At 57.6% G+C, this 25,665-nt stretch overlaps 1 protein-coding gene across 4 annotated transcripts in view; it reads left to right on the top strand.

The window, feature by feature from the left end:
• Nucleotides 1-3,772: 3,772 nt before the first annotated feature.
• The window catches only part of PPP2R3B (protein phosphatase 2 regulatory subunit B''beta), a 66,995-nt gene continuing 45,102 nt past the window's right edge, over nucleotides 3,773-25,665 (top strand). The window contains exon 1 of one of the 4 annotated variants that reach the window (XM_082375713.1): nucleotides 3,773-5,548. In XM_082375713.1, coding sequence (XP_082231839.1) covers nucleotides 5,216-5,548 — 333 coding nt within the window. In that variant the 5' untranslated portion in view covers nucleotides 3,773-5,215. Of the gene's footprint in view, nucleotides 5,549-22,346; nucleotides 22,605-25,665 lie in introns of those variants that run through there. The other 3 variants (XM_082375715.1, XM_082375712.1, XM_082375714.1) reach the window with 3 other exon arrangements.

The following is a 25,665-nucleotide window of genomic DNA, read 5'->3' as shown; positions in this document are numbered from 1 at the left end:
ATTTCTTCTCCCTTGTGCATCTGTATCCATGGCTGGGAGTTGGCGGATGTGGGCTGGCCCTTCTCTCTAAACTCAGTGACAGGGATTCTGGGCTCTTTCTCAGAGTCCCCCACCCCCAATTTTCCCACTCTAGTTCTTTCAGAGGTCTTCACAAAGGGAATCAAACCTGCATTAGGTCTTTTCTCCAAGGTTGTGTTATAGTGGACACACTTCTGATTGGATGAAAGAAAATGGATTCAATTTCTAACCCTGCAATTTGGGGGCTTGCCCTTATTCTCTGTAAAATTCTGGTGGCAAACTGGCCCATTCTTTTCTTTTCTTTCATGTAGAAACTGATGGAATGCAGTTGGTCACAACCAGCCTGCAGTCTTGTTTTCAGATGGTTTCCCAGAGCTGCCGGTGTACAAGGCACATGTTTTGCCTCCCAGGTTAATGCAAGTCATGGTTTTACCAACTATCCCACCATAACTTAACATGATCACTATGTTTCCTCATGGTTTTACCAACTACCCCACCATAACTTAGCATGATCACTATTTTTCCAGCCTCCTAATTCAAGGTATTTGTGCATGAAAACATCCAAAGTCTCTGCCTGGCACAGAAGCCCTTCACGACAGACCCTCAAACAATGGTTCTAGCTTCAATTCTTGTGTGTTCTTTCCATGCAGACTGCTTTCCACTATTAATCATCCTTAACAACTCTGCTTAAATAGCACTCCCCCCGACCCCCCGCAAGCCTGTCCTGTCTCCCCACGTTCACTTTTCTATCATCCTTCTGCATCATACCGTATAATTGAACGTTGAATTATCTAATTAAATAATTCCCCTCTCCCACCCCATTCCGATACCGGATCTCCGAGATCACGAGTTGTTTTATTTATCTATGTCCTCAGGCGTGTCACACACACTCAGACGACCCAATACTAACCCGTTTAATTATGCTGCGTCCCAGCATAACAAATAAATTGTTAGTAAATTAAAAGACAAGGGACTGATAGAGGCGGGCGAGCTGATGTCATGAAGTTACAGCCGATCACAACCATTACAGCTGACAGCTGGACAAATACAATAAAAAATGGGGCAGGGTCAAAGGTCATTTAGAGGATGGGGTCCTGAGCCAGCATTTAGAACTGGGATGTTGAATCAAGACCATCAGTGGATGTCTGGAAAGTTTCATTATAAATAGTACAAAACCATGCACATACTCAACTTCTGTAAAACTCTTTCTTGTGGATAAAAGGGCAGATTATATGCACACTCCCCAATTTTTTTTTAAGCTTTTATTGGAGTACAGTTGATTTACAATGTTGTGTTAGTTTCAGGTGTACAGCAAAGTGAATCAGTTATATATATACACTCTTTTTTTTCATATTCGTTTCCCATATAGGCCATGACAGAGTATTGAGTAGAATTCCCTGTGCTATACAGTAGGTTCTTATTAGTTATCTATTTTATGTATAGTAGTGTGTGTATGTCAATCCCAACCTCCCAATTTATCCCTCCCCCCTCCAATCTTTAAAATTTTTTTTTTTTTATTTTTAGCATTTGAGATTTTTCAGTTCTCTTTAGTTTGGTTAGAACTGCTATGAATTCGTTTCATTTTTCCTTTTTTGTTCAACGTTCTTATTCTTTGAAAGCTTATCAAAATGGGTGCTAACAAAAAAAATTTTTTTTTAAATTATCAGGTCCATATCGCATTTTACCTAAAATGCTACTACTTATATAGGAAACATTCAATGGATTTCCCCCTCCTTTTTGTCCTGGCTGCAGGAAAACCTTAGCACATAAGGAATGCTGAAAAAATGTTCAAAGGCCATTTGATCCCTGGTTCTGAGTCTGAAAACCTTTCCCCAAAACCACTTTGCTTTCAACGGAGGGAAACTCGGGGGCACTGCGTCCGGGGCTTGTCTGAGTCCCACAAGTTAGAGGATGCAGGGGTGAGCGAGGTTCACAGGAAGGAAATGGTTCCTCGACGATCAGGGAATGTGCAGTATTCCCGTAACGGGGTGTGTCTGCGGGGCTGCCCCACAGTGATGGGATGCACCAGCCACTTCCTCCACTGTCACACTGTCTGAAAGGGAGTCTCATCCAGCAACAAACCAAGGCTGAAAAGGAAATCAGTCGGGAATAAAGCAAAGCAAATAAAGACAAGGAAGGGAAAAGACAGAGATGGAAAAGACACGCCAATCAGAAAAGAGCCTCCACACTGTACTTGACGGAACTCCCCATTAAGTACTTTGAGAGGAAGTCACTTGAAATCAAACACATGCACCCTCGTGGCTGTTCAGGAGTCCGTTTTCACGAGAAAGACAAAGACCAAAAAAAAAAAAAACAAAGAAAGAAAGAAAGGGAGGGAGGGAGGGAGCGAGGGAGGAAGAGAGGGAGATGGAAGGAGAGAAAGAAAGGAAGAAAGGAAGGAGGGAAGAAAGAAGAAACTCAGGTGGAACAGCTGTGGCAGATAAAAACTTGATCACTCCGACTTCCAGCTGCACAGGACACGTATATTTGGAGCTCAGGGTCAGCCCAGGACCAGTGAGACTGACCACATAGGACAGTCTGTCCAGGGCGTCTTCATGCCTCACGCCTGAGTGTGCAAGCAACCACCCGACCTGGGCTCTGGTGACAGGCAGGTGTGACTCAGAGCCACAGGATGTTCTGAGCGCCTGCCTTTCCGAGCAGCTCCACCTGGGGCTCTGAGTTGATGGCCACAGAGGGACCTGGGCTCCCGTGGACGAAGGAAGGACTGCCCTCCCTCCCACTCCCCTGGATAAGCTCCGCCCTCCCACATGCGGAGCATGCGCAGTGCATGCCCTCCCACAGGGGGGCCTCTGGAATCTTCCTCTCCACGTGCACGCTCTCCACACCCACCCCCCCACCCTCTGCCCTGAGACCTCCGCCACCCCTGGAAGGCGGTTGCAGCCAGCAGAGCTTCCATTCCTGCCATCAGCAGAGTCCTGCCTCTGTTCAGGGGTGGGCGGTGCAGGCCCCTCTGGCCTCTGCCCCGCCGGCCTCGGGCCGCACAGCACCTCTCTGTCCCCTGCGGCGGGATCCACCGCACAGACTGAAGGAGGTTCTGTTTCCTTCACGGAGTTTGTTGCTGTCCCGTTGGCAGACGCACAGACCTTTCCTTAGGCCCCGCCGAGCCCCGGGGTATAAAGCCGTCTTGTGCAGGGACTCAAAAAGACCATTTCCCCCCAAAACCACATGGATGAATGGCAGCTCGTTTACAGACCCCGAGTGAAAAGCACATTTGTTCTTGGACAAGATGTCTGTGTGTGATAAACTCAGAGACGTGTATTAATATTTACTTCTCTCCAGAAGTGACAGCCTGCGTACACAAGCATTAGCTTCCCAATGAATAGAAAGAACCGCACAGAATTCCTGCGTTATGGCCCTGTCCTGACCCAGGATACTCGGATTTTTATCTTCAAGCCATATCGGTAAACAAAGGATATTGCATCCATCAAGCCCTCAGCCACTGCAGGCACCCTGGACTGTGCACCCTGGGGGGACTCAGGATGGAGAAAAGCAGGATACTGGTCCCAGGTAGCTAAGGTGCATATCAAAGGAGTGATTTCCTATCTTTAGCATCTTCCCATCCATAGAAAAGTGCTAAATTCATTAACTTGAGATGCCTGTTTTTCTTTCATTAACAGTAACCTTCCAACTATCTTATTTTTTGTTGCAAAAAAGGCCTCTGTACCCTGGCTCCTCCCTGACCTCTTGGAAGAAGTCCCTCAGAGCCATCTGAGAGGGTACCTCCCTGGCTTAAGTCCTCGGAATCAAACATAATTCTCAACTCTTAGGCTGTGCATTTTTCTTCAGTCAGGAAACACAAACGAAGTTTGAAATCATTGTAGGCACAAAATAAACCCATAGTTTAAGAGTTATTTAGTGAGTCTAGCTATACTTATACTCCTGAGAAATAGGAGAGCCCGGCTCATAAGACCTCGAAACTACCTCCTAAAAGAGAGCAAACCCAAGTGAAAACTCATAATGTTAAGAGAAAAAAAACAACTTAGAAAAAAGATCAAGGCATTAAAAAAAAAAGAGGTGCATGTGTGCTGTGTGGATGATTTATCGACACTATTAAAAGGATAAACTGAAATAAGCTAGTCATGGGGCCAAAGTCATTTAAGTAATTACTTCCACTTCCATCAGAATAGATTATTTTTGCAATTACAAAAGCAGTTCATTCTCAGCCTGAAAGGCCAGCTTTAAAGCAGTTGCACGCCTCCAACCCGTCACTATCATCATTTAACAAATTTAACGTAACCGCAACCATTGCGGTCTGAAGGGGCCCGTCTTATCTAAAAACTGCATTTCCCCGCAATCGCCGCCACGCCCACCTCCCGCTCGCTCCCGCAGCGCGCGTGCTCGCTCCCGCGGTCGGCGGGCACGCCCTGCGCATGCTCCTCCCCTGTACCACGGCCTCTCCGCGCACAATGCCCGGCCTCCGACTAGCTCCCGGCGGGCACGCACTGCTCATGCTCGACCGACAGGCCTCCCGAGCGCCGCCACGACAGGCATGCACTGCGCATGCCCAACAGACCGGCCGACTACCCCCGCCCATCCCGGCGAGATCGCACCGCGCGTGCTTGCACTTCCGCGGACATAAGGGCACGTCGCTGGTGCGGGCCGCACCCCAGCAAAGCCTAAAAGCTGAAAGACGTGGGGTGGGGTGCCCGCCATCCCCCGCCCCCGTCCGCACTCCAGCTCCTGAGCGCCCTCCAGCCCACCGAAGCGCCCCGGCACAGCCGCGGCTGGAGTCGTGGGCGCCGACGGTTGGCGCCGTGATGACGCCACGCGTCACGGTGACGCACGACATAGGCGACCTTTTTTGGGAGCGCAGCCGGCGCGCCCGTTTTGAAGCTGCCCTGAGCTGGGCGGGCCCCCTGCGGTCCGGCCTTCCGCCTCCGACGGGCCCCCCAGTCCGCGCAGCCCCTGGGCGGGGCGCCGCCCTACCCCGACCCATGACCCCGGGCCCGCGACGCTCGCCGGGCCGTTGACTCCACGCCAGACCCCGGGCCCGCCACGCCCGCCGGGCCGGCCGCCTTCACCCGGGACCACGGGTCCGGGACCCCCGTGGGGCTCGTCCCCTTTGGCGGCCGTCGCCTACTACGCGGAGGTCCATTCAGGTCGGACTTCGGTCCCGGCTCCAGGCACCTGTGCAGGAGGAAGGGGTCCCCCTGGAAGGAGGGTCCGAGCCCCGGAGATGCCGCCCGGCAAAGTCCTGCAGCCCGTCCTGAAGATGAAGGTGGACGAGCTCTTCCTGTGCTGGCTCAGCGAGTCCAGCACGCAGGCGATGCTCCAAGACTGCTTGCAGAGGATCAAGATGCCCGGGGGGCCCGAGGGGGTCGCGGGAGACGCAGGGCAGCCCGGGCCCCCGTTCGCAGCCCCGGCCCTCGCCTGCAGGCCGCGCGGGTTGGATGGCCCGGGGGCGCCCAGCCCGTCCCCCGCGTCCACCGCTCTCCCCCTGGGAGCCGCCTCTAGTGCCCGGAGTGGACCACCTGTTCGAGGGCCTCGTCGATCCGCAGGGACGAGAGTAGTAAGTTACCCTTCCTTCTCCTAACGCCTGCGGAGGTAACTCGGGTCGCCTACCGACGTGTAGCTGAGGGTGGTCGAAGATGCTGGAGGAATGTCAGGCGTGAAAGCGCTTGCACGTCTAGTCTCTTTCCCCTGCCAAGAAAGTCTCGCACACAGAAAAATGTTGTCTTTGACAGATTCCCAAGTTGGTCGTCATTCTGGAGTTTGTTTCCGGTTGGTTTTAGTTATCCATGTCTCAGCTTCTTCTATTCTGCCTAGCTTCTGAACCTAGAGGTTTTATGCCTTATTTATCTACAATAAGGACAGCTGGACAGCAGTATATTTAATTTTTTTTAAAAAAGGTGCTTTTTGATATTTAATACCGTGTCGGTTAAAAGTAATAAAACGTCTCCAGGTGCTATGGGAAAACGTATGGTTGGTGCATATCGTACCCCTAGCGTACGCCTAAGCCTGAAGGAGTGCGCCTGTTCCATTGGGACTTGCTGGTAACCTTCACGGTTTCCCGTTGAGCCCGCATCCGTCCCATCAACAGCACTGAGCGTATCAGGAGGAGGGACTTCCCCCATCACTCAGTCTGCTGGTTTCCCAGCCACGAAGGGGAGAGTGAGAGGTGGATGTCAGTCCAGAAGGCACTCGTCTGGTTCCAAGTGATTGGAGGGTGCCTGACATGTTCTCACGGATCAAGGATATTTTCCAGAAAGTGAGCCTCCAAGGAGGATGGGAGGTAGACCCAGAGGCAGCTTGGGAGACCCTGTAGAAACGCCCCAAAGGAGGCTTATCTGGATCTGCAGGAACGTGTGTCCTGGGACCCATCCCTTAGTCTGAGCGTCTGCAGTGCCCCCACTGACCTGCAGAACCACAGTGCCCCAGAACGCCTGCCTGAGCCCCCATTGAACTGAGGAGGTGGGTACGTGAGGGGGGCCAGGGCTCTCTCAGCAAGCCCCCTCTAGCAGTGACAGCCCCCCGCCCGTCCTCCCCCAGGTGCTCTTCCTCCCTGGGATCCCTCAGGTCTTCTGTGGGGAGCTCCCCACTTTGTCACTAAGTGTGCTCCGGTGACACCGCTGGAAGATGAATTCTTGTGTTTCGTGACCCCGTGACCTGGTGTGAGTCCCCTTAGGTCTGGAAATGTCTACCGAAGGTCAGCTCGTGCGAGGAGGGTGACTTGGATGTATGTGAAGAGAATGTGTTTCTGTGCAGCAGGTAGGAAGTCACAGACCAGTGGAAGTTAAGTTCCGTAGGTGTTCACAGCGGGGAGAGGCCATTCCTCTCCGTCTGGAGGGATGGGGCGTGGAGGAAGTGAGCTGTGGGACTAGGGGGTGCCCTGAATTAGGGCAGGGCGCCTGCGGGGCGGAGGGGACGTGGCGGGGGGGCTATGTTCCAAGTGTGAGGACCAGATGTTTATGCTCAGAGACCTGAGCCGTCGCACAGCGGGCTGCTGCGTCTGGGCCGCGCCAGCCGGATTCGGATTGAGCCAGAAGCAGAGCTCAGGGCTGGGTAATCTCTCTGCCTCTGTGGCCGGCTGCTGGGCTTCCCGAGGGCAGCGACACGGCGGGAGTGGTGTTTCCTCAAGACCACGTTATTGCATTGCTCTGCACTGCATGGGGCCGCAGAGAGATGAGCTTCTGCCTGGAGGGGTGGGGCGTGGCCTGGGTGGCGTGGCCAGGATGGAAAGGGGGTGAATGAAAGGAAGTGCTGACGGAGGTGGGGTGAGACTGAAGACCCCTCCTCTGGTCTGTGGTTTCCATGACCAGATAGAGCAAGTCAGCATGAGAAACCGGTTTTGAGGGAAAACAGAATGACTTTCTCTTAGTGGTCCCAAGAGTTTTCAAAAAGTGATGACGGACCTTGTCTGGTACTTGAAGGTGACTTTAAACACGTCTCAATGTATTTGGAATTTATGGCGTGCTTCACTTGGATTTCAAGAAGCGAGTACCCCAAAAGGATGTTTGTCATTCTGACAAAATGATAAGAGCTCTTTTGCCCCAAGAAATGGATAATTAATTTCAGAAAAACGTTCATACATAAAGTGCTGTGAGAAAAGTTCTGAACCTTTTTTTCTTTAAGAACTAATAGGAAGCGAGTCGGACTCACGTGAGGCCCTCACCCATGGGAGCGGTGGGCAGGAGGCTGGGTCCTGACCCTCCACGCAGAGCCCAGGACACCTCAGAGTCATGGGAGTGACAGGCAACAATCCACCCTCCCCATCCTGGGGACCAGACGTCTGAGGTCAAGGTGTCCCAGGGCCGCGCTCCCTCCGGAGGCTCCGGGGAGGGTCCTTCCCGCCTCTTCCAGCTTCTGGGGGCTCCAGGCGTCCCTGGGCTCGTGGCCGCATCCCTCCCGTCTCTGCCTCTTGTCTTCACGGGGCTTCTCCTCTGTGTCTGGGTGTCTCGCCTTCTGTGTTTAGAAGGACCCTGTCATTGGATGTAGGGCCACCCTCCTCCAGGAGGACCTCATCTCAGACCCTTCACTGCATCCCATCTGCAGAGATCCCGTTTCCAAATAAGGCCCTGTTCTGAGGTTCCAGTGAACATGAATGTTTGGGGCACGGCTCTGCCCCTCCACTGGGCACTGGTCCCTCCCCCTTCGCTGCTGTGCCTCCTCTCCCATCGCCACCGGAAGCGGAGGGCTGTTTTCTCTCTCTGCCGCCTGCAGCGTCCCGGGTGCCTGGACACACTCAGACCTGCACGGCGGGTTTGCTGAGGGGTGCGTGTGCCGGCTGATCCCGCAGCGCGGCAAGAGCCGAGCCCCTCCCCGAGTGTGGAAGCAGAGGTGTCAGGGAAAGGGGGGCGGGCTTGTTCTTAACCCTTGATTTTTGAAAAGTCCAGTTTGTGGGGGGTTAGTTTACATACAGCGAATGGTGCCTATAGGTGTGCGGGACGGTCGTCACACTTGCGTGTGCACACGCCAAGGAGCAGAGCGCTTCCCGCCCCCAGGGCCCCGCGCCCCTTGCCCGCGCCCCAGGCAGCCACTCCCGCTGCCAGGATCTGTCTGAGGTGCTGCGGGCCGTGCTTCCCTCTCCCTGCCGAGTAGGATCCCGTTGCGTGGATGGACCACAGCCTGATTGTCACTTCAGCACTGGGGGCCCCTCGAGCTGTCTCTGCGTGTGCTTCTCATGAATGAAGCTGCCGAGAACCCCGCGTGGACAGCTGTTTGCATCTCTCTCGGATGAATGACCTCGGAGTGGAGTTGCTGGGCTGTGCGCTGTGTGTGTGTTTAACTTAAACAAAAAAACTGAAAAGGCTCCAAAGCCCCTACACTGTTCTGAGGCAGGTGTCACGTCCCATTTCCCCAGCCGTGCGTGCGGGTCCTCGTCCACGCCTCCCCGGCACTGGCTGTCCTTAGACTTGTACTTCAGCCGTACTTCAGCCGTCCCGGCGGGCGTGTTGTGTGTCATGGTTTTATCTGCATTTCCCTGTTTTCTGGTGACGGCGAGCCTCTTTTCATGACTTATCAGCCGTTGTGCCCCGTCTGTCCAAATCTTCTGCCCCTTTGAAAACCGGGTATTTCTCGGTCACTGAGTTGTAAGGGCTCTTGGTGTAGACTCTGGATGCGGCTCCTTTATGAGACGCATGTTTTCACATATTTCTCTTCAGTCTGTGGCCCATTTTGTCATTTGTTTAACATGTGTTTTGAAAGCAAAAGCTGTTTGTTTTTTGATTCTTTCAGTTTTATTCTTTTATGGTTCTTATTTATTACATCCGATCTACGAAATATGTGCCTATCCCAAGCTCTCAGGGTTATCTGCTCTTTTCCTTCTGAAAGCTTCCTGGTTTTCGCTTTTGCATTTAAACTTCTGATCCATTTCACGTAAGTTTCTGCATGTGGTGTAAGATATCCAGGTACACAGCAGTTTTGAAGTCTCTCCTTTTCCCATTGAGTTGTGTTGTCTGAAATCAATTGGCCGTATGCGTCTGGGTCTATTTTCTCATCCCTAACCCCCTGATCTGTGTTTGTGTTCTCACTCTGGGGCGCTTTGTAGACTAACATGTGGAAAGTGGGTGGTGTACGGCCAACTCTGTTCTTTTAAAACAGCTCTGGCTATGCTGACATTCGCATTTCCACCTAACACTGAGAATCAGCTTATGAACTTGTACAAAAAAGCCTGTTGGAATTGTGATTGGGATTGCATTGAATCTGTAGATCAATTGGGTGTAACTGATACCCAAAAACAGTTAAGTTTTCCAGCCCATGAGCTCTAGATGTTTTTCGATTTACTTACATGTCCCATAATTTCTCTCAGCAATGTTGTGTGCATACAGGTGTCATGCCTCCTTGGTTAAATTTATCATCATCTATTTAGATCTTTCTCTGCAGCCGTTTTGTAGTTTTGGGGGTATCCAGTTAACCGTTGATTCCCTCAGGACATGCGACCATGTTCTAGGTTAGAAGTGCGTTCCTTGGAGACACACTCGTGTGTACGTGCAGATGCGTGTACACACAGCAGGCACGTGTGTTTACTTTGACGCGTCCTTAGATTTTCCTGCAGATGTGTCGGAGACAGAAAGGACCTGGAAGTCCTCGCAGCAGAAGGTCAGGATCCTGAGAGCGTTTCTGACGGGAGCCTTGAGTTTGCCCGGTGACCGTGACTTCACAGAGGGGTGAGCTTGGCCACGTTCCATTCTGTGGATCTCTTAGTGAAGAACGATTTCCGGTTTTCATAGTTGGCATCAACGAGAATCTCTGTGCAGGAAGGAGGGGTAATACTGAGAACTTTTTATCGCTGGTCAAGACTTTGCCACATTGAAGTGGCACGAACCTAGACGCCCTCCGTTCTCTTCCTGACGAGTGGAACCAGGAGGTTTCTCGGGATCACGTGGTGGGGGGTGTGTGAGTGCTCTTGTCCTGTCCTCCCGGGCCTCCCACACAGGGCCCTGCACCCGCAGCCTGCACGTGCCCGCCAAGGGCACCTCGCTCTGGTACCCGGCGTCTACCTGGGTGCTGCCTGGGCCGCCACTCCTGTTCCCGACTGGCCACAGAGCGGGCTGCGTGAGGAGCCTGAGGGGCCTCAGATGCAGATTGGCCACAGCCCACTCCCCAGCGGTGGTGGGTATCGCCTCGTCCCCAAGTCCTCAGCTCCCCCAAAGCTGCCTGTGGGCCCCCCGTGGACCAGCTTCCCCAGGCCTTGTCCAGGCTGCTGGGCCGAAAGGGGCCGACTTGAGGCTCGGCCACTGGATGGTCACTGAGGCCCGGGGTGGGGGGGACACTACATGGCAGAACCCCGTCCAGGGGAGCCCTGGTTCAGTCCTGGTTCAGGAGCCCTGGTTCAGAGGTGTGCTTCGGGAGCCCTGGTTCGGTCCTGGTTCAGGAGCCCTGGTTCAGAGGTGTGCTTCGGGAGCCCTGGTTCGGTCCTGGTTCAGGAGCCCTGGTTCAGAGGTGTGCTTCGGGAGCCCTGGTTCAGAGGTGTGCTTCGGGAGCCCTGGTTCAGAGGTGTGCTTCGGGAGCCCTGGTTCGGTCCTGGTTCAGGAGCCCTGGTTCGGTCCTGGTTCAGAAGGCCTGGCTTAGTCCTAGTTCAGTCCTGGTTCAGGGCTCTGATCCAGTCCTGGTTCAGACCTGGTTTAGGAGTCCTGGATCAGTCTTGGTTTAGGAACCCTGGTTCAAGTCCTGGTTCAGGAGACCTGGTTCAGTCCTGGTTCAGAGGCTTTGGTTTAGTTCTGGTTCAGAGGCCCTGGTTTAGTCATGGTTGAGGAGTCCTGGTTCAGACCTGGTTCAGTCCTGGTTCAGTCCTGGTTCAGAGGCTCTGGTTTAGTTCTGGTTCAGGAGCCCTGGTTCGGTCCTGGTTCAGAGGCTCTGGTTTAGTTCTGGTTCAGGAGCCCTGGTTCGGTCCTGGTTCAGAAGGCCTGGCTTAGTCCTAGTTCAGTCCTGGTTCAGGGCCCTGATCCAGTCCTGGTTCAGACCTGGTTCAGGAGTCCTGGATCAGTCTTGGTTTAGGAACCCTGGTTCAAGTCCTGGTTCAGGAGACCTGGTTCAGTCCCGGTTCAGAGGCTTTGGTTTAGTTCTGGTTCAGAGGCCCTGGTTTAGTCATGGTTGAGGAGTCCTGGTTCAGACCTGGTTCAGTCCTGGTTCAGTCCTGGTTCAGAGGCTCTGGTTTAGTTTTGGTTCAGGAGCCCTGGTTCGGTCCTGGTTCAGAGGCTTTGGTTTAGTTCTGGTTCAGAGGCCCTGGTTTAGTCATGGTTGAGGAGTCCTGGTTCAGACGTGGTTCAGAGGCTCTGGTTTAGTTCTGGTTCAGGAGCCCTGGTTCGGTCCTGGTTCAGAGGCTCTGGTTTAGTTCTGGTTCAGGAGCCCTGGTTCGGTCCTGGTTCAGGGCCCTGGTTCAGTCCTGGCTTAGTCCTGGTTCAGGGCCCTGATCCAGTCCTGGTTCAGACCTGGTTCAGGAGTCCTGGCTTAGTCCTGGTTCAGGGCCCTGGTTCAGTCCTGGTTCAGACCTGGTCCAGAGGCTCCGGTTTAGTTCTGGTTCAGGAGCCCTGGTTCAGTCATGGTTGAGGAGTCCTGGTTCAGGGCTCTGGTTCAGTCCTGGTTCAGGGCCCTGGCTCAGTCCTGTTTTAGTCCTGGCTCAGGAGTGTGCTAGAGCTAAAGCCGGGGAGCGTCTCCATGGGTTCCCCATAGAGCAGGTACCTTCAACCTGGGTCTTTATCCCCGGGGCCCCACAAAGGCAGAACACGGCCATCACGTTGCCCCGTGTTGGATGGGGCCTTTGAATGGGGCTTGTAGGGGGGCAGAATCAGGGCCCTCCCCACCCCAGAGGACTCACCTGCGGAGTCGCCGGTGGTGTGTGCCTGCGGGGGGGGGGCCCTCGTGGCGGCGCCTCGGAGCCCAGGTCCTCAGGAGCTGGGTTGGTGACTGTCTAGGGTAGAGCTGTGTACCACCCCTCACCCCTGTTGGTGACGGAATTGCCTGGGATTTACGCTTGTTTCTTTGCAGATGACAGAATTGCCTAGGATTTACGCTTGTTTCTTTGCAGGTGACGGAATTGCCTAGGATTTACGCTTGTTTCTTTGGAGGTGACGGAATTGCCTAGGATTTACGCTTGTTTCTTTGCAGGTGACGGAATTGCCTAGGATTTACGCTTGTTTCTTTGCAGGTGACGGAATTGCCTAGGATTTACGCTTGTTTCTTTGCAGGTGACGGAATTGCCTAGGATTTACGCTTGTTTCTTTGCAGGTGACGGAATTGCCTAGGATTTACGCTTGTTTCTTTGCAGGTGACGGAATTGCCTAGGATTTACGCTTGTTTCTTTGCAGGTGACGGAATTGCCTAGGATTTACGCTTGTTTCTTTGGAGGTGACGGAATTGCCTAGGATTTACGCTTGTTTCTTTGGAGGTGACAGAATTGCCTAGGATTTACGCTTGTTTCTTTGGAGGTGACGGAATTGCCTAGGATTTACGCTTGTTTCTTTGCAGGTGACGGAATTGCCTAGGATTTACGCTTGTTTCTTTGGAGGTGACGGAATTGCCTAGGATTTACGCTTGTTTCTTTGGAGGTGACGGAATTGCCTAGGATTTACGCTTGTTTCTTTGGAGGTGACGGAATTGCCTAGGATTTACGCTTGTTTCTTTGCAGGTGACGGAATTGCCTAGGATTTACGCTTGTTTCTTTGCAGGTGACGGAATTGCCTAGGATTTACGCTTGTTTCTTTGCAGGTGACGGAATTGCCTAGGATTTACGCTTGTTTCTTTGCAGGTGACGGAATTGCCTAGGATTTACGCTTGTTTCTTTGGAGCGTTCGTTTTCCCAGCACTAGGCAGTACTGTGCAGGCCTGAGGTCAGCGCCAGAGTCGGGGGGTCTTTCGGAGCCTTGAAGGGCAGTGTGGGAGCAGGTCCACAGCAGAGAGCGCTGTAGGAGCCTCTGTGAGCGTTGTGACCCGGTGACCTGCTTGGTGGAGCCGGTGACGTCCTTCAGGAGGGCCCTGGGGACGGATGGATGAAGGGACAGATGAGACGGTCTTCGGGGCAGGTGGGCCGTGGATGGGAGGGTCCTGAGGCTGGATGGACGTGTGGGTGTCCTGGGAACAGGCGGACAGGCGGAAGGGAGGCCCGTGAAAGCAGTTGCTGGCCCCTTTCCAGAAGCCCAGTTTCGGGGGCTGCGGTGGTGGTGGGGTCTGCGTGTCTGCCCCGTTCCGGGTCCGCTGCTGGGAGCTCCTGGGGGGACCGTGCTCGGAGCACTGCAGACAGTCAGTGCAGGGGACGGGGCGGGGGGGCGCTCTGAGGAGGCGCTTCGGACCCCGCAGCGGGACCGGGGCCCTGCCGTCTACAGAGTCTTCACCTTGGCCCGGAAGCGGCGTCGCCGTGGGAAGCGCGGCTGGAGGGGCCGGCGCGCGTGACTGCGGCGGGAGCTGGGCCCACGTGCGCGCGCGTGCGCCGCCTCCGGTCCGCGCCGTTAGGACGGGACCGGGGGTGCCAGCCCGCGTCGCGTCGGCTCCCTGCGGGGAAGCTGCAGAGCAGGGGCCCTGGGCGCTCGGAGCCGCTGTGCTCACACCACGGGCGGGCCTGCGGGGGGCCACGGCGGAGGCGGCCGTGCTTTCGGAAGTAGGTCCGTGGTGTTCCCATGGGTCGTGTCTGTCCGAGCGACCCGGTGCCGTTTCTGGAGTCTGTGCTTTTCAGGAGCAGGTGGAAGTTGAGCTGCCGGTGCCCCGAGACCAGCTCCCAGCACAGAGCCCGGGAGCCAGTGAGCATGTCGGTCTGCGGCCACAGCACCGCTGCTCACCTGGCGGCCGCGTGCGCCGCGTTTCCGGTTGTTGCAGCTGGGGGAGGGGCCCCGGCCCCTGGGGTGGAGGCCAGGGCTGCCCCCCACCCCGCAGACGGTCGTCCAGCCCCCGCCCCTCCGCCGTGCGCACAGCGCCGAGGCCGAGGTCTGCTCGGGAGGCCCGCTGGCCGGTCCCGTCACGATGTCCCCTCCTTGCCCCGGGCTGCAGTGTCCTGACGAGCACAGAGCCAGCGGACCCTGTGGTGGGTCAGAGGTCAGACCCCGCTGTCCCGGCTCCCTGTTCGCCTGCTCTAATCAGCGTGGTTAGGCTCGGGTGTCCAGGAGGGCGCGGTCCCGCAGGAAGCCTGTCCACGCAGACGTGTTCCAAGGGTCCGTTTGCGTGCTGCAGAGCACTTCGTATCGCCGCGCGGGCTGCTGGTACGAACGCGTGTGTAATTAGACCGGGATGAAGGGAGGTTTCGGGAGCGCCGTGGACCAGAGTCTTCTGGGCAGAGTTCGCGTGTCAGGGGCCGGGTGCGACTGTGCCGGGTCCCCCCAGGGGAAGGCGGCAGGGTCCCCGTGGATGCGCCCCCTGCCCCCGCCGGGGCCAGAGTGCTGGTTGTCTCGCGTGTGGGGGGTCGGGGGCAGCATTTGGGCCTGGGGACGGCTCCCGGGCTGTGCTGCGTGTCCTGCCAGCTTGACCACCCGCCGTGCACCTCTTCATCCCCTGGAGCCGCCTGCTTCCGTCTGTCTGCGCTGCAGCCCCGGGGAGGTGAGGCGGGGCCTTCCCTGCGCCTTGCCTCTTGCAGGTGCCCCATCAGTGGTCCTGGAAGAAGGAAGCACCTTTGCAAGGCTGTGCTGGAAGGGAGAGTGAGGACGCGTGGTGCACGGGTCTCTGAGGATCCCCGGGGCCCCAGGAGAAGGGACGCAGGGCGGCCCTGGAGGACGCTTGCTGGGGAGGATGGCGGAGCTCTGGGGGTGGCACCAGCACCCAGGGGGGCACCCGGGCGGGGGTCAGAGGCAATGGGACGGGGCTCCTCAGGATACAGAGGACAGGGGCTGAGGGGAGGGTCCGGGGGCTGCACGAGGAGGTGGGTGCAGGGTCTCCAGGAGGACGTGGGTGCGGGTGGTCTCCCTGAGGAGGTGGGGGGCAGCTGCTGGTCCTTGGACTTGCGGGGCTGCCTGTGGCTGACAGGGGTCCTCTCAGGCCTGCAGCTGCAGGGCTCTGTTGCCGCCCTGGGTGGAGGTCCTGGCTGACTGTGACCTGGGCTTCTCCAACTGCCACAAAGTGGCTGGGAAGTGCCGTTCCCCGTGTGTCAGCCACGTCTCCGCTTTGAAGTGGGGTGGCCTGGTGTCGGTAGCGTCGTGTGCGGGAGGGTGCTGCAGGTCACCGGGCTGTGCAGCGGTGCGGCAGACCGTCCAGGGCGGTGCTGTAGTGTCCCTCTGGCTGGCCGAGAGTGGATGGCTTAGTTTTGGAGATGCGGTGCCTTCCCATTTAGGGTTCCAAGGACGTGAAAAGTTGTGCAGAAACCCTCTCCCGCCTTAGCCACCCCCTGCGGCAGCCAGGGCTCTCAGCAACGTCCATAGCAGTCCGAGGTCTCCTCTGCAACTGCAGGCGGACTTTTACCAGCTGCGTTCACGTGTCCTTCATCCCATAAAGCTCACCGAGTTCAAGTGCGTGCTTCTGTGCCTCGTCTCCTTGCTGAGCACTGCTCCGTGAGCCGGGGTGCCTCGTGGGGTGTCTGTTGGACCCTGGGCCTGTCCCGGGCTTTGCGCTCACGGGTACTCGTGTGAGCACATTCGCGTGTGACTCCTCGTGAGGACCGTGTCTTCACTCACCTTAGGGACGGGCCTAAGGAGGAATCGCTGGGTTTTATGGCACATGTGCCTTCTGCTGTCTAAGAGACTGTCAAATTGCCTTCCAAAGGGGCCGCGCGGGGGGTGTTCCTGCCCCATCCTGACCAGCCCTGGGTATCGCCAGGCCTCTGACCTGCCCTGTTCTGGAATGTGGGCCTCTGGGGCACCTCTGCAGCTTTATCTGCCTTTCCCTGGTGACGGTGATGTTGGGCTTTTGGTCCTCACACATCTTCTTTGCTGAAGTGTCCGTTCAGATCCTCTACCATTTCCCCCACTGGGTCGTTGGTTTTCTCATTCAGTTGGTAAGTCCTGTGTGTTTGCTGGATACAACTCCTTTATCACGTACAGGATTTGCAAATTGTCTTCCTAGTGAATGACTTCTCTTATGTTCCATTTCTTCTACCTCTTTTATCAAGATATAATTGACACGCAGCTCTTCATAAGTTTAAGGTGTACAGCGTAATGATTAGACTCGCGTAATCGTGAAATGCTGACCACGATAAGTACAGTTCATTATCTCATATAGATACAACATTAAAGATATATAAAAAAAGATACTTTTCCTTTTGTTGTGATGAGAACTCTTGGGATTTACTCTTAACAACTTCCATATACAGCAGTGTTAATTATCTTTACCATGTTGTACGTTACGTCCCTAGTACTGTATCCCTTAACTGGAAGTTTGTATCTTTTGACCTCCTTCATCCAGTTCCCTCCTCACACCCGCACTTCTTCTAGTAAGGAATCTGATCTCTTTTTCTATGAGTGTTTGTTTTGAAGTATAATTGACCTATAAAACTATGTTCTTGTTACACAAGATTGTGATTTGGTATTTCTATACATTTCAATAAATCTAGTAATGATATGTCACCATACAAAGATGTTACATAATTACTGTTTCCCACACTGTACATTTATACCCTTGACTCATTTATTTTGCAACTGGAAGTCTGTATCTCAGTCTCCTTCACCTTCTCTTATATTCTTATTAGTGTTTTCTGAAGCAAAAAGTTTTTAATTTTGATGAGGTCCAATTTATTAGCTATTTGATGTTCCCAAAAGTATAATCCGTAATCTAAACAATCTTTGTCAAACCCTAGGGCAGATAGGTTTTCTCCTGTGTCTCCTCTAGAACTTTTCCAAATTTCGCTTTTATGCTTAGACTTATGGTCTCTTTCAAGTTAATTTCTGTGTGTGGTCTGAGGTAAGTTTCGGAGTGTGCTTTTTTGTGCGTGATTACTCAATTGCTGCAGCGTGGCTTTCTGAAATGATTTCCCGTTGAATGGTGCCGGCGCCTTTGCTGGAAGTCCCGTGTCCGCAGGTGTCTGGGTTGGTTCCTGGACCCTCTGTCCCGCGCCTGTGGGCACCTGTGTGCGCACTGCAGATCTCTGTGCAGGTCACCCCGTGTTCTGGTGACCTGAAACCAGCACCCCGCCCCGGTGCACGACTGTTGGGATGGCTTTTCTGGGTGCTTTTTGCTTCCGTGGACTTTTAGAGTCATGGTGCCAAGTTCTACACAAAAGGGCGGCTGAGGTTTGGCTCAAGGCCGCGTGGTCTGCAGACCCTGTGGGGCAGTGGCCACCCGGCAGTGCGGGTCCCCCGTCATGGAGGCGCCCGTCCCTGTCCGCGGGGTTTCTGGCTGGGTGGGCAGGTCTTACGGTTCCTCCCCTAGACGAGTTCCTGGGGCATTTGTTGCTTGTGGTGCTGCTGTGAGTGGAACCGTCTTCCCGTCACTTCCGCGTGCTCTCTTCCGACGGCCGTGCACTTGAGTCCCCACCCTGTGAAGTCGCTGACCCGCTGATCAGTTCTGCGGTCAGTAGATGCTCGAGGACCCTGCACCAGGGTCGTGCTGGCGTGAGGGACAGCTGTCCCGCGTCACCCCTCCCGGCCGGCGTGCCTGGGACTCTCCTTCCTGCCCGACACTTCAGCTGGGGTCTCGGGGCCTGGTCGGGGTCAGCGCTGAGAGTGGAGCTGCTCGATTGGTCCCGGCTCAGCCAGCAAGCATCCCGTCTTCCTCAGGATGACAGAGATACAGGTGTTCTCATAACGCCCTTCGCAGGTTGAGGAAGCTTCCTCAGGATGACAGAGATACAGGTGTTCTCATAACACCCTTCGCAGGTTGAGGAAGCTTCCTCAGGATGACACAGATACAGGTGTTCTCGTAACGCCCTTCGCAGGTTGAGGAAGCGACCCTGTATATTTAGTTGGTTGGGAACTGTTAACATGAATGGGTGTTGAATCTTGTCCAGTTCTTTATGATCACGTGATGTTTTCTCACTTGATCTGTGAGTGTTAACCAGCCTTGCTTCCTTGGATGAATCCAGTGATCCCAGCTGATGCTCTCACACGTTGCTGGGCTCTGAGGGCTCCCGTGTTGTGAGATCAGTGTGTCTGTGGTCGGGGGACACCCGTCTCCCGTCTTCTGTGTGATTTCCTTGGCGGTGGTGTCAGGGCGATGCTGGCCTCCCAAGAGCAGCTAAGAATGGTTACTCCTTGCCCTGTTTTCTGTAAGAGTGTTCAATATCGGTATCATTTCTTCCTTAAAATGCTCTGTAGAATCTAGGCGGGGGTGAATCTGGTCTCCATTCCTCTTTTGTCTGGAAGCAGAAGTTTCACTGTCCCTGTTGAAAGATACCTCCCTGGGTGTCGAGTCCCAGACCACAGAGCCCGTGTGAACAAACGTCAGATCCTTCCCGTCCTACAGACCACACGCTGTCGTCACAGAGCAGCGTAGAGATCAGCGTTGTCAGATAAGTCCAGAAACTTAAGAACAGACTTCCAGAAAACTCCTTTGCCAGAGGGGAAGCGCTGTGAGCTTTCTGAGATCGCTCAGACCACACGAGGAGGCTGGCACTTCCTCGTCTCTAGCCGCCTCCGTGTGGGGGCCTCGTGCGCACGTGGCCTGGCCGCCTCTGGGCCTTTTAGGAGCCGGGGCAGGAGATGGGCCAGGGCCGGGTTGACTCTGTAGCTGGGTTGCAGAGCTAATCGTCGGGAATGGTTATTTTATCTGAATCGACGCTAAATTGTGGACAGTACATCACGTCTTAGTTTTTCTGGCCAGCATTTGGCTCTGAGCTCAGAGAATCATGGGATGAGCAACGTGGGGAGGGGGTGCTGGTGGCAGGGATTGGCTGTTCTCTGCCGTCCCGGGGACTTCGGGCCTCCACGCAGACCCGGGGCCTCAGGGGTGCCCGTGGCCTGCTGCCAGCCCCAGGGTCTGCACCGCTGGAGTTGGGCGCTGTCCATACCGGGCGCGGCTAAGAGGAGTTTTCACGGGTGTTTTCCCAGCGAGGGGCCGCCCCCTGGCCCCCGGGGCTCTTTCTGTTCCTCGTGACAGTGTCTCCAGCCTGGCTGGGGGCTCAGGTTCCGGAGCACCAGGGCCTGGGCTGAAGGAGGGGAAAGAGAGCCGGTGATGCTGTGTCTGCACGTGCCGAGTGCCCGCGTGGTTCTGGACGCTGCCTCGGTGGGTGTGCTGCTCTCAGAGCAGTGGCCGCGGGAGGCAGATGTCCCCCGCCTGTGGGGCGCCCCGAGCCGTCAGTCCTGCGCAGGGTCAGCTGCCTTCCTGAGCCAGGCCCACTCCACCCTGTTTCCTCACCTGCTCCCTCCGTCCGGGGCTGTCCTGCGGGTGAGCCCTTGCTCGGGGGCAGAAACGTTACTGAAGGTTGCTGGGGGCCTCAGTCTCCCTCTCTCCTGAGCTACCTTTGAGCGTTGGAGGAGCCATGGATTTTTCCCCAGTTTACCTAGAAGTGGAGAAATGAGTAAAAGATTCCTTTTTTCTACTTGGGTTAAATTTCTGGTTTGTAGCCAAATTGTAAGCTACAAGTGAGGGGTCTTGGGGACTCTCTCGGTGTCCGTTTCATGCACCCTCAGCGCTGCAGTTGACACACGCCTACCAGCATCGCTACAGAAACTTAAACAGAAGAGTTGAGAGCTGACTTGGAAAGGCAGAGTCTGTATGGCCGGGACGCCCTGTGGGCAGGGCCTGCCCAGGTGTGTAGTTCTGTGCTGCCCCACCTGCCCCTGTGCTCGTCTCTCACGCTCAGTGCAGCAGCGCCGGGCTTTGCTGTGAAGACTCAGCCCTGGGCTTAGCAGCCTCTGGGTTCTCGGCAGGACCTTCCCCAGTCTGTGCCGGCACGGGACCTGCGGCCACCTCGTGGGCTGTTTGGCCAGGGCCAGGCGCAGGGACAAGCCCAGGTCTCGGGCAGCGCACATGCTCCGCCTTCCCCTGGAGGAGCTGCATGGCAGGGGCCAGCAGTGGAGGGCCTGGACAGCTCTTCACGCTGCAGGAGGAGCCCCTCTTCCCTGGGGTTTGCAGGGGGAGGGGGAACGAGAGTGAACCTGCAGGTGTGGCCGTTCATGGCAGAGGCGTAGCGCAGAGTGACGGGGCTGTGCCTGGGTCCGGCACAGAGGCCTCCCTGAGCCACTGATGACCAGCTGCCGACACCCTGAAGTCAGAAGTTTGTCCTGAACCTGGTCCCTGCCCGGGGCGTGCTATTGGGGGCCTTCCTGCGTGTTGTGTCCGGGTCTGGACAGGGCAGGACTTAGGCCCTGTAGCCTCACACCGCCTGGGGCGGCTCTGTGGCCACGTTGGGGTGCCTACACTGCCCCTGTCTGTGTGTCTGGAGAACCAGAGGGGTCGCCAGCCAACCTCTGAATCTTTGAGGATGTTCCAGGAATGAGGAGAAGGACGGAATAGGGTAAAGAGATGGGAAAGAGGCAGAGGAGAAGGACAGGAGAGAGGGCAGCCCCCCGAACAGGAGTTTGAAGAGGAATTTGGGGCTGAGTGATGGTGCAGATGAAAGAGGAAGCGGGTCTGAGAGGCTGCAGCCCTGTGATCCCAGCTAGGGGACACGCCGGGAAGGGCAGACCCCTGCGATCCCGGCTAGGGGACACGCCGGGAAGGGCAGACCCCTGCGGTCCCGGCTAGGGGACACGCCGGGAAGGGTAGACCCCTGCGATCCCAGCTAGGCTTAGGACAGAATACGGACACAGTAAGAGGTCAGTGTTGGGGAGGGACATGAACAGGCCGGGCCCAGGGCACCCCAGGGCAGCGACCCTGCGCTGCGTGATGCAGTAATGGTGGACACACGTCATTGTGCATTTGTCCAGACCCACAGAATGTGCACCACCGCGATGCACCCTAGGGGGAACCGTGGACTTCTGTTCATAGCAGCGTATCAGTATGGGCTCATCCTGGGTGCTCGTTGCTGTAACAGATGCAGCACCCAGAGCGGGGTGTTTGTGACGGGGAACCTGGTTTCTGCAGGGGCAGCACACGGGAGCTCTGTACTTTCTGCCCAGCGTCTCTGTAAAACAAAAACTACCCTCCCCCCCCAAAAAAGTCCATTAGAGAGACAAGGAGGAGGGTGGATGGGTGAAGTGCCTTTCGACCCCCGAGGTCATTTCCCCAACGTCTTTGTCTGGGGGCAGAGGGAAGGGGGCAGGGAAGGTCAGCTTTGGCTGGAGCAGGCGTTCCTGGGGTCCTGGGATTTCAGGGGTGGGACATGCAGGCCCGATCTAGACGGTATGTGGGGGGAAAGCCCCGCCCAGAAGGGGGGCCTGGCTCTGCTCCTGGTTCCTCCTCGTGTCAGGGGCTCAGTCGCGTGCTCTCATCGCTCACGTGACACAACAGCATGCGTCGTCTGTGTCGTATTCCACACCACGCACACCATCTGTGACATCTGCGTTCCACTACACTCTACACAGCCGTGTACGACAGGGCGAGAGCTCTAATACCCCGAATTCCACCCCCACCCCGAGTTTTAAACAAAGGCCGTCAGAGCGTCCTCTGCCGTTTAAGTGTATCTTCTCAACTCCTGGAGGGCTGGAGGGTGCCCCCTTCGTTTGGGGCCGTTTCCCCGACGTACCAGCTCTTGGGCCGCACGTGGGCTGTCGGGCGGGCGCGGCCGGGGCGCCAGCCGCGGGCTCGGTAACAGGTTGCGCTTAGTCCTGGACGGGCTGCCCTTGTCCGGAGAGAAGGCCCACCCTCCCAGGAGCCGGCAGGCGGCGTCTCCAGGTCCGCTGCCCTTGCCGGCCTGCCTACAGGCTGAGCCGAGGGAGGCTCTCGGCGGGAGAGCCGCCTCCGCGCGCAACAGGCCAGCTCGGGGCGGGCGTCCGGCGCTCCGTCCTGCACCGCGGAGCACAGCCCGGGCCGCGGGAGGGGCCGCGCGTCCGCCACGCCTCCCCTGCCCCGCCGCGCCGCCGTGCGCCCGCCCGGCCCCGCCTGAGGAATGCGCGCGCCCGAGGCCCGGCCCCCAGAGCGCCGGCCGGCGATGCATGGAGCGCGCTGAGCCCGGCCGCCCGGACCGCCCCGACCCCGCCGGCCCCGGCCAGCCGCAGCTCCAGCCCCGCGAGCGCGCCCGGCCCGGGCCCCGGCGGCCCATGCGAGCCGACATGCGGCTCCGGGACCTGTCCCTGCGCCAGGACCCCGACCTGCGGCAGGAGCTGGCCTCGCTTGCCCGCGGCTGCGACTTCGTGCTGCCCTCCCGCTTCAAGAAGAGGCTCAAGGCTTTCCAGCAGGTGCGGCGGGCCGGCGGGCCGGCGTGCGGGCGGGTCCGCTGCGTCCGCGGGCCCCTCGCCGCTCTGGCGAGGTCGGGGTGGGGGGCTGCCTGGGCTCGGGGCGCTCCACCTGTGCCCGTGCGCGGCTCCCCTGGAACAGCGCCCGTGCGCGCAGAGAGCAGGTGTGCCCGTGCAGTTTGTCAGGGAAAGCGCTGTGAAGGGAGGCGCGGGCATCTCCTTTCCTGGAGTCCTAGCAGCGGATACCCCGGGCGCGGGGCAACGTCGTGGTGCGTCTTGCGCGAGGCGGGGAGGTGTCGACCTCGGGCAGTAGGAGCCTTCGGGACTTGACCCTCCGCAGGTGCGCAGCGAGCCTCCCCGTGTCGTTGGAGCGTGTGGCGCCCTGGGTAATAACAGCGCAGCGCTGCTGGAAAGGAGAGCGAGCGCGGTTTGTTGCGAGCGCCTGTGTTGCTTTAAGGGCTTTATCGCAGGCACGTACCAGCCGGAGCGCCCTTCTCCGCGGCTTCAGTGACGACTGGGCTTGTAAACATCACTGCGCTTCACAGAAGCAAACCCCGTGTCTGTGCCTCGTGTGTGCTTTGTAAATTCGTGTAAGAGGACCATGGAATTTAAAAGTCATGGCCACCTGGGATCTTTTGGCAACTGGAGGTTCTGCTGCCTTACGGGTATTTGGCACGTTAATCACTTGTATTTTCACCCAGGCGAGGAGTTAAAGGTCATCTCGTGGCCTAAAAAAAATCACATCGAATCAAACCAGGCTGTTTGGGGTGGGAAAAAAGACCTGCTTTCTGCTGGTAGTGTAATTGGATTTTTTTCCTGGGATCATGTCTCAACTTTTGCAGGGCTTCTGGTACTTTTGTGTCTGATCTCTATCCTTCAACTTGTGAAATTCTGTCTGCAAGTGGCTGATGCTTGTATGTTTGTCGCTTGTGGAGAAGGAAAGTCTACTTAGAATCTGAACGTGGAGACCTTAACGTGGAATCAGCTAAGGGTGATCTTCTACAGAGAGGAGGTCTGATGTTTGCTGGTTACTGTTTGTGTGCGTGGCGCACACATGGTGCACACAGGCTGCGCCGGGGTGTTTCCTGGATTGGGGAGCCCTCCCCCCTCCCCCCACGGCGGCTGTGACTTGATCTTGGTGGGGGGGGGGGTGGTCCTGGCTCCACGCAGAACTGTTCACGGCAGCCTGGTTGTTCCAGGACGGCTCTTCGTCTTACAGAATCACTTTTTGGGATACGCGATTCGCGGTTGCCTTTAAGAGGAAGAAGTTTCACGTTACGGCAGATACGTTCCAATGACGTTTCCCACGAACGTGGGCACGTGCTGCGTGGAGTGAGCGCTTCTCAGGGGCGGGCATCGGGGGAGTGTCGGGGAGGAGAGTGTTCCTGGCTTCCTTCGCCCCTTGGTGTTTGAGTGCAGACTCTGCGCAGAGCTGTGGGTGGTCGGCAGACCTCAGGGCGTGGGGAGGTGGGGGGAGCGTGGGAGGAGATGGTGGGGGGCGTGGGGGAGATGATGGGGGCGCGGAGGGCAGCGGGGGAAGGTGTGGGGAGGAGGGCATGTGGGGATGGGGGCATGGCCGGAGAGGATGGCCTGAGGGAGGTGGGGTTGGCCTTGTGGGCAGACGGGGACTGTGGAGGGATAGGGGGGGTGCTTCGTCCGTGCCGGCCCTGCTGCCAGCTTGGGGCGTCCGCGCTGCACTCGGGGCCAACGGAAGGTGTGCAGCGAGGCTGTGTCGTGCGTGGGAGGCCGTCCTGCTCCTGCGGCCCGTGTCCACCCGCCTGCCCTGCCTGTGGCGCCCGCGCCTTGCGCACTCTGAGCAGCCCTGAGGCCCCCAGGTCGTCCCCCCGACGTCCCTCAGACCTTGTCCCAAGCCCACGAGGGCCCGCTATGGCCGTGCTGCCCGCCCTGTCCTAGCCGGGTCCCGACCCTCCGTCCCCCGGGGATTGACTCTCGGGCTCCGCACACGCTCTCCTCCGCTGTCACCGTGCCCTGGTCCCACTCACGGCCATCCAGCTGCCCCGTGGGGTGCTTCAGGTGGATGCACGGGCCCCGCGGGGCACCGAGAGCGCAGCGCAGCCGCCCCCCTGGAGACACTGCTGGGCGCTGACCCGACCTCTCCTCCACACGGTGACAGCCTGGCCTGGGGACTCTGGCCGTCTCGGACACCGCGCGGGGTCACGGCGCTGCGCGGGGTGGGCCCTGAGTACCCCCTTGATCTGTGCTCCCAGGACCCAGGGGTCGGACGTGGCCCCCCGGGTCCCTGAGCCCACGGATGTGACCCCTCACGCCGCCCCCCGTCCCGTCCCGTCCACGCCCCCAGCCCTGCCTTCCGGCCCCGTGGGGCCCCAGCGTCCTCTGGCCGGGGGTGCAGACCCAGCCGACATCTCAGGCCCCTGCCTCGTGGACGTGGAGCCCCGGCCTGTCCCCGCATGGCAGGCGCCCTGCTTGGCCCAGCTCCTCGCGGCTCTGAGAGTTTGCTCTCCAGACACCCTTTCTCCCCTGGAAAGCTCCGTGGCTCATGTGGCCCCTCGAGGCCAGTCCCTCTCCTGTGGTGGCTAGAGGACTTTTGAACAAACCCACGCGCAGGGCCAGCCGTTCTCATCTTTGTTTTGGCGCCTCTGCTTTAAACCTTCACAGTTGGACTCTTGCCGTCCGTCCAGCGGGCCGTTGGCACCTAGCTGGGGAGCCTGCCGCCAGCCGGTGGGGAGGGGCCCTGGGGTCGCAGCAGAAGCAGCTCCGGCCTGCAGGGCCTCCCAGCCCGGCGGTGGCCTCTGGTGGGCGCTGTGCCCGCCCGTGTCCCCGCGCCGCCCGCCGGGCTCGGCCGCTGCCCCCGGCTGCCCCCGGGTCTCGGCTCGGCTGGGGCGGCCCGCGGGCTGCTGCCCCCGGCTGCCCCCGGGTCTCGGCTCGGCTGGGGCGGCCCGCGGGCTGCTGCCCCCGGGCCGTGCCGCGCTTGCCCTGCGTCCTGCCCTGGCCGAGTCGGAGCCACGGTCGTTTCCGCCGCCCCAGCTAGTGCGTCTGCCCGAGGGGCGCTGCGTGCGAGCTGCGTTTAGAGAAGGCTGGCCTG

Source organism: Balaenoptera borealis (assembly GCF_965194805.1).
Source record: "Balaenoptera borealis genome assembly, chromosome: X".
Classification (NCBI taxonomy): domain Eukaryota; kingdom Metazoa; phylum Chordata; class Mammalia; order Artiodactyla; family Balaenopteridae; genus Balaenoptera; species Balaenoptera borealis.
This window is presented reverse-complemented; position numbering and strand designations above follow the sequence as displayed.